Raw genomic sequence first — 8,934 nt, 5'->3', positions numbered from 1 at the left:
ATTATACACCGGAAAGAAATGAATTAGGCATTTTATAGAGAATAAAATTGTATTAAAATAGGCAGAATTTGTACATGAGCGCGTGTACGCCTCTTACCGGTGTATTGAAATTCCTATTACTTCCTTATTCTTTCTTCGTAAATAGGAAAACACTACGGAAGTATTCACCATTTAGCTGCACAGTAGTTAGCCGAAGCATTATTGTGAATTGTGCATTAAAACAACATAAAACAAAACTGCATGTAATACAGTAACATGCATGTTTAGCGTGGCTCTGTATTGACGTAAATGGCGGCGGCCGTAAGCTTCTGGCTTTACTTGCACCAATGCTACGAGATAGGGCGCTGCGAGTCTATTTACTCTCTATGGGCCATGTTCATCGGATAACGACTGTGTTTTGGGTACTTTCAATCTTTCTTAGTTCTGCTCTGATCTCTTGCTCCTTGGTTGATGCACTGCTCGCTGGTTATTTATCTTGGTGTCCAATCAGGTTGAAGGAAAGTTTCGTACTAACCAATGAATAAGGAGCTTCTACAGCGTATAGCAACGTGATATTTTTTCACAGGACGGCTTCCGACCGCGTCCTCTTGGTAACGCTAATCGGTTTGGCTAAATGTGAAGGCGAATGGCAGCCAGAGTTGGCTTTGAGTAAACTGATGTATGTTAGCTGAACAAAAGCTCTTGTTCAGGGTTTAAGTTTTCAAGGCATGAGTGACAGGGAGGTAAGTAATTCATTGTTTGTAAGTGCTCAGTGTTAATATTTGTGGTCAAGTTGAACATGAACAAGAAAATAACACGTTGTGTTTCCTTGTGCCTCTGGAGTTGCTATATTTGTTTTTCGTGTTAGATTAGATGTGCCTCAACAGAGAATGCGTTTAAAATTGAGCGTTTTATACTTTTGTTAAGTGATGGAAGATAGTGGTAATGATTTTTCGCCGACAAATTAGTGTTTGCGTCGTTTTCAGAGTATTAAGATTGTAGCGAACTCGCCTGGTAATTAAGTGTTGTACAATATTGATTATTGTGCTGTTCACATAATTTATTAAGTATCTAGCCTGTCCATCCATAAAATGCTCTGATCTTGAACCAGTAGTCTAATTTTGTCATGCTATGGCCTTGGTAGAGGCTTTCCTTTCGTCAACTTACCTTTGGCGCTATCTTGATCAGTATTGCCAACAGTTTCTTCCCGAAGGCACAGTGTTATTGATATCTTGTAAAATGATATATGTCAGATTTAGAATGAAAAGTTTGTAGAGTGCTGTTCTTTGGAGTAGGTAAGGTGTATTTTTTCCTTGTAAAAATGACCCTTCAATACCCCTTTAATATTATTGAAGATAGGGGAAATTGTAGTGGAACTATTTTTTTCAAGTTATGCATTAAATTAATTGCATCCATGTACTTATGGACGCTAAAGCATTATTTTCGTGGAACTTGTAGTCATTTTAATGGTGGTGGAAGCCATGCAGATTCTGTAACTGTTGGCTGTATGTGCTGCTTTTACATTTCCTGCCCAAGTTCAGATACTGGAGTGGCGACCATGGGGCAGAGCCGAGCCTGACATTGTTAACCCTGTGTCAAGATCCTTGCTTTATTTTCTGTCCTGCCCTTTCTGTTTTAACTTTTATTGTGTTCCTACGGTATGGGATTTTTGAGGCCTACACCACCTCTGTCTGTTCCTACCTTTCGTGACTCTTTGCACATTTCCATCCACAGTCATTCTTAGAAAATAATGAAGAGGAGATATCTCGTATTTCCCACTTGAATCGATCAGCTCCTTCTTCACTGTTTCATAGCTCATATTGAATATTTTTTCAGCTTTTTTTTCTCTTCTGATTTGTGAGATGATACAACACCCTTTATTTCCACCTGACAGTTGTTGTGGCTCGTCCTGGACGTCACTGTATTCCCATCTCTCCTCTGAGACTCATTCCAAGTCCGATTTCATCGGAGGAGAGATGCGTTCATTACGATTTCCAGGAACCCACCATTTCTCCCCCGGAAGTATATTTGCTTTTATCATGTTTTAATGCAGCCAGTGGTCATAAAACAAGAATACAGTGACATATATACATCCACACCTGTTTGGTTCAGGCAGAGGTCACTATCAATCTTTCACAAATTCACTAGTTGAGTGCTTTCTCTCGGAGCATTCCTGTGTATATCGCCCGCAGATTTGACCGCAAAGCTTGCACACACACACACACACACTGATCACTTGGGTCTCTGAGCACAACTTACAATGGAATCCATGGACTGCCATTCTTGTAGCAATGTGGTGCAGCTGGTAATTCATACCTATCCACCTTCTGTCCATCATGGCCTTGGTAGTGTAGAAGGAATCCCAAGTTTCCATTTTCTTGGCTTTCAGATCTTGTAGAAGCTTCTCGTATGCCACATTAACTGGCAGTATCAGCTCATTCCGAAGGTCCTCTATCAGGTACATTTCCCTCGTTAGCTCATATACCAAATGCGATCGGGTTGTCTTTGATACTCACAGGACCCTTTTGAGGTAGCGAGCCTTGATTTTCTCCAGTTCCTCCATTTGTTTATAAGGTATCAGAGATGCCAACTTTCAAGAAAGTCATAGTGCAGATGTTGGGTCATGGTGGGGGGTTGATTTTTTTCCCCCTTGGGATCTTGCCAACTTCAGTGTTGAAAATCAATTAACATACAATTCAACCAGATGTAACATATTCAAAGACTGGCATATAAAGAGTGTATGATTCTTACCTGCTAAAGTAATGGGTGAACTGCAGTACATGTCTGAGTGGAGGTTGGAGGATCATTTCTTTTGTTGAGAGCTATAGTTGCTCCCTTAGCAGCTTGTAGTTCCTGTTTGGTAAACGTACACTGGTGACATGCTTTTTCTTTTGAAATCATGTGCATCCTCTGCACTAACAGAGCACTTAACAGTTCGGAGTTCATATTAGCACGGAATTCAGTCTTGTTCTTCCTTATCATGCGCATCTGAAGAATCGTGTCTACACACATTACAAAACACGTGTGAATGAGATTTTGAGGAACGCAGTAAACAGGACCATTCTTTTGAGTATTTCTCCCTAAATTTTTGAACTATTTTTGGTTTATTACTAGCATTACTGGTCAAGGTAACGTAATCACACATATTTTCATGCACAAAAAATCTCGTCATTTCGAACCTTTCGCATCTCCTAACACACGATTAGCATATATCCTAGAAGAGCAATATATGTAAATTCGGCAACCAAAATCACAATAAATACTTAAACAGTCATGCACACAGTATTCACAATTAAACAGAGTTTGTCACCACTTTGCCGCCAAAACAAAGACAAAAACTCGCATACTTGCATGAAAGTCTGATCATGTGACGAACAAAGACAACTCCGCCAGATATACCGTTTCACAGGTGCCTATATTTCCGGTACTGGAAGTACACACTTCGTTCGGCGCATGAAAACTCGAAATATTGTTAAACGAGGGGTACACAATACAGAATTGGGAAAAGTTAATATCCACCTTTTCAATACAATGTATTACGTGAGGGTTTTACATTTAAAACATCACGTTTATTTACATCTGGTACCGGTTTCGACAATGTTTGATGTCATTATCAGCCAAGGACAATTGTACAAAGATATATTACATTAATCATGACTCCTACAGTAATATAACATGTAATGAATATAAACATGAATATATATATATATATATATATAAATAAGCTGACAGTCAATGGGATAAAAGATTGACACCTTATAAAACAATCGGGTATAGTGCGCATTGGTATCACCTAAATATCACTATAAAATTTGTCACAAATGGAACATAATAATTACTTTTACACACATCAAGTGAGAAAACCCTGGCAAATTAAGAAATATGTTTTTTGGAGAATATTAATATGTACTTTACTACTTTGCAAGTACATTTGGTGTTGCGCTCACAGTGACACACGTATGTCTTTTGTCTTACACTTTGAACAATTTCGTGTGTGATATCTGTGTTCACTGAAGTTCTTTGCTTTCGTTTCATTCTTCACTTGTCAATGACATCATTTCATGAATTTATCGCGATATGCAATATTTAATAGGCGACAAAATGATATGGCCGATGTACATAAGAAAAATTCAGTGGACTAGTGATTTATTGGTCCAGGGATCGAGCTACTTTCGTTCGAACAGAAATAAAAATATTTATTGGTCCAGGGATCATGCTATTTTTCTTTTGACCTCCATTTTGCTGTTTGTACTGGCCAAATATAATGAGAATCTACAGACATAGCACTCCCATTCCACGGTGCTAGCCCTGGACCTGAATAAAGTAACAAAAGACGGCACCAGCAGCGAATGGACAAAGATAATGAGAATCCACAGACATAGCCCTCCCATTCCACGGTGCTAGCCCTGGACCTGAAGAAAGTAACAAAAGACGGCACCAGCAGCATAGTACGACATAAACCAGTCCTGTCTACAAGCCTTAAGTATGTTTTCATATTTCTCAAATAACAACGGTATTTCTTAATTTGCCAGGGATTTTTCACCTGATATGTGTAAAAGCAATTATTATGTTCCATTTGTGACAAATTTTATAGTGATATTTGGGTGATACCTTTGCGCATCATACCCATATTCATGTTTATATTCATTACATGTTATATTACTGTAGGAGTCATGATTAATGTAATGTATCTTTGTACAATTGTCCTTGGCTGATGACATCAAACATTGTCGAAAACGGTACCAGATGCAAATAAACGTGATGGTTTAAATGTAAAACCCTCACGTAATATATTGTATTGAAAAGGTGGATATTAACTTTTCCCAATTCTCTATTGTGAATCTGGATTCAATACGGAACCTAAAGAATGAAATTCTTAATGTTAAAAAAAAAAAAAAAAAAAAAAAAAAAGAGGGATAGGAAAGTGGTATAAATGATTACTGAGAAATCCGAAAATAATATTCTGAGAATTCAAGCTGTAAAGCCATTCCTTGTGTATCCTTTTGAACACTTCATACACTTGAATTTAAAAATCAGAAAAAAATCGTAATTTGTGGTGTGTGATTCGTAAGGGCGTAATTATGATGGGTAATTTGTAATTAGTACGATTGAATCGTAATAGTTGGCATCTCTGAGGTACTATTCTGTGAGTTCAAGACCATATGTCAGCACTGGTATTACCTTTGCCTTAAATAGCTGCATAGCTGTCTCTACTGCAATAAGGGTAATATTCCCTATGTCGTTCATTGCTCTGATCGCAGCAACCATCCTGGATCTAATGTGTATTCGGAAGCAATGCCCACTTGTTTGCAGAGTTGGTCCTAGATATTTGAAATGATTTACTCTTCTTAGACGCGATCCTCTACACATTATTTGGTCAGCCTCCACGAATTTACCACCCTTCTTGAAAATCATTTCTGTTTTGTCCTCATTTATGCGGATTTCATTTTCTTCTGCCCATTCCACCAGTAAGTCCATAGCTCGTTTCAGTTCATCGGTGTTCTCTGAAGCAATCGCCATGTCATCCGCATAGATATAAGTTTTCTCATTGGTACTTTCTTTTATCTTTACCCCTACATCACAAGTGAAGGCGTTAAACAAGATTGGGCTCAGTGGATTTCCTTCGAGGACCCGTATTTTCTGTGGTATCCACGCTGATACGTCTATCCCATCATCCATTTGTACATAATTTTCCGCTAATATATTTGATATAAGCGTCGTGTTTGATCTTCTGGTCAATTTCTCCAGCTTCTTGACTAGGATCTCCCTGTTCACTAAATCGAAAGCCTTTGAGCAGTCTACAAATATCGCATAGAGTTTTCCTCCTGGTGTTTCCAATGTAGATATGTGTCCTAGCAGATTTTCCATAGCCTTGATAGTGGACCTTCGTTTTCTAAACCCAAACTGTTCCTCGGGTAGCAATGGATATATCATTCCCTCTATTCGCTTGGTCAGGACTGTTGTTAGCATTTTTAGGCCTGTCGACTCTAGGCTACTCCTCTAGGAATTATAGGTGGGCCGGAACAAGGTTGCACTTGACAGTTGTAATTCATGTTGGCACCACTACAAAAATGAAATGAATGTCACCCGTCAATCAAAATTACCAATCTACTACTTTTTATGTCAGAGTTATGCATTTTATTCATGTTAATTTGTATTTCATTCCGTATAGTGCTTATAATCTTTTATGTGCTTACACAAATATGAGCATTTAAAAAATATTACAAGGTTTAAGTGAGTCACAAAATAAATGCGAACTATTTTCAGTTGATTATTGTTGGCAATATGGGTAGTATAGTGGTGCCATCTACATCTAGCTTGACTACCATATTGAAATGTTGCCATTTCGTCTGTTGCCGTTAGCACGTGGTCAGGTGTGATTTGCACGTTTTTGAATGTTTTGTTTTCTTTGTGAGATAATTGTGAAATTTTATTTTAACGAATGCAGTGCGATGTCACGGAAACGACAACATAGTTATGAACCGCGAAGTGATAATCCTTTGCGCCGTGGAGTGTCCCTTAATAGTCGGGCATTATAATTAGTGCGGAGAACTCGTGAGTTTCACAAGAGGGAGAGGAAATTCGTACGCTTGTATAGCCGTGTCTCTGTTCCTGCACATCAAGTTGTGGAACTCATATGTCAAACATTAGGGCTTTCAAAGCGTACTGCTATTCAGACAGTTGTTCGCCTCCAATAACAGTAGGAAAAAGGGACTGGGAAACGTAGCAGTAGCGGGAACGGGGCTGATAGTAGGGACTTGTTTCACAGCACCCCGGGAAAGAAACTAATTAAGCTATCTCCTGTAACATAAATTAATTCTTTCCATGCTGATGCAATACGAAGACACGTGTACGATTATTACAGCTGAAAGTCCCTTCTGTCATTGTTATGGACAATGCACGTTACCACTCCGTAATACTGGACAAGACCCCTACTTCGAGCGCCCGTAAAGAACTGATAGTGGAATGGCTGCAGGAAAGAAATATTCCAGCGCATATGTGTATGACTAAATTAGTCGATGAGGTATCGAAGGAACTAGGGCATAAGGTTATTTGGTTGCCGCCGTACCACTGTCACTTCAACCTCATTGAGTTGGTACCGATACGGTATGGGGTGAAGTAAAACATTTCATAAGCACTAATAACAAGTCCTTCACAATTACTGAAGTGGAAGGACTGTTCCGGAAGAGTACTGCTCGAATGGATGCGGCTTTGTAGAGGAAGAAAGGTAGCCATGTCACAACTTTCATTAACTCGGCAATGGCAATAGGCTTGCATGGCTTCATCAATGATTGTCAGGAGTTAACGATCTGCCTAGACGACGATGACAATAACAACGGTGACAATAGTGATAGCAGTGATCTGGAAGGTGTCGAGCCTCTACCTGTATGAATCGGGTATGAAAATAAGGTTTCTGAATTTTCGTAAATTTTATACGTTTTACTTGAAACCTTTCGTGTTAGCACCGGTGTATATTATTCTAACATTTATTGGTGTATTTAAAGCGAGATTCTTGTCTGCAGATTTCTTCCGTATTTTCTAACATCGCGATAATAAGAACTTCGTAGTATATGTATGTCGTATCATTTTGTGTGATGAAATATTTTATTGTAAACTTAATCGGTGTGTTGAAACTTCGATTCTTGTAGGCCGATTTCATTTGTATTGTGTATCATCGCGATGACATTAAAAGAATTTCTCCCATGTTTTTAAAAACTCGCGTGTCGTGCAATCAGCTGTTGTTGCGGCGGCAACATCGCTTAGTGCGCCATTGCAATGTGACCAACATTGTGCGCAGCTGTCATGTGCAACCTTACGCCGGCCCACCTATAGGGTCGTCTGTCTCTCCTTTACCTTTGTATAAAGGCTTTATTGTGGATTTCTTCCATCGTGTTGATATTCTGCCTAGTTCTAGACACTTGTTAAGTAGAGCAGTCCATATAGATATAGTTTCTGTCGCTGTCTTTTGAATATGCTCATTCCTAATAACATTTGTACCTGGGACCCTGTTTTTCTTAGCTTTACTGATGGCCCAACTTACTTCTTCTGTTGTCAAAGGCTGGGTGTCTGAATTGAGGCCTGGTTTCCTTCGAGCAGATGACCTTGCGCAGATGCTTCTCCTAAGTTTCCATCGGTATGTTTGGCTGGAATCTTTTTTCTTTGGGGCGTAGTGCTTTATATGGATCACTCTTAGCTTCCTCTATAATTTTCTGTTTTTCTCTTTCGATGTTGTCACTTATTTTCTTTTTCAAAAGCTTTTTGTACACCGTTCCTTTGGCTCTATATTAGAGTACTTCTGTAGTTTTTATGTTCTTAGCGGTGTGGAGTTACTCTATTGTTTGTTTTCTTTGTAAGTAACACTCTCTGACAAACCAGGCTTTTCCTTTCAGATCGCGGTAATACCGCTGCCTTAAGGAGTCTTTCTAGAAAGAGAGCTGTTTCATCTTAGTTTTCCTTCTCTATCATATTCTCGATATATCGTTTTTGAGTTAATCTAATGAAGAGCATTACACGCCGTTGCCATTGTTGAACTAGGTATTCTCATTCCTATTGGCCAATGTAAATTGTCACGTGACGTTCCTGCCAATCATGGTAATGAAATTCTGTTGCCAACCCAGGCAGAAGAAAAGCACAAGTAAATGGAAGATGTGAAGGAAACAACGTGAAATGAACAGAAGTAATGTGTTATGAAACTTGCCTTAATGGGGTGGTGGGTAGAGGACAGCCGTCACTTTCAGGAACTCGCGCACCTGGACGTTTAAGGGGAAGGCGCTCTTGAAGAGCAATTCGGCAAGATATTGCAGAAGAATTGTTTTCTCCTGCTGAATCCCGGAACAGGGTAGCTCCCGTGCTTCAAATGTCTCCACCTATTTTCAATATTATTGGTTTAGACGGCAGGGCAATAGATTAGGCATCGCCCTCCTGTTCCTCCTATGCATGTATCTATTCTTTTTG

At 39.2% G+C, this 8,934-nt stretch overlaps 1 protein-coding gene across 4 annotated transcripts in view; it reads left to right on the top strand.

The window, feature by feature from the left end:
* Window positions 1–563: 563 nt before the first annotated feature.
* LOC136858081 (transformer-2 protein homolog alpha) overlaps window positions 564–8,934 on the top strand; it is a 159,474-nt gene continuing 151,103 nt past the window's right edge. For all 4 annotated transcript variants that reach the window (XM_067137353.2, XM_067137351.2, XM_067137352.2 and 1 more), the window contains exon 1: window positions 564–722. In XM_067137353.2, the coding sequence (XP_066993454.1) occupies window positions 708–722 (15 nt within the window). In that variant the 5' untranslated portion in view covers window positions 564–707. The remainder of the gene's footprint in view (window positions 723–8,934) is intronic.

The sequence above is a fragment of the Anabrus simplex genome, chromosome 1 (assembly GCF_040414725.1).
Source record: "Anabrus simplex isolate iqAnaSimp1 chromosome 1, ASM4041472v1, whole genome shotgun sequence".
Lineage (NCBI taxonomy): Eukaryota > Metazoa > Arthropoda > Insecta > Orthoptera > Tettigoniidae > Anabrus > Anabrus simplex.
Note: the sequence above shows the minus strand (reverse complement) of the source record. Positions and strands in the feature narration are given on the sequence as shown.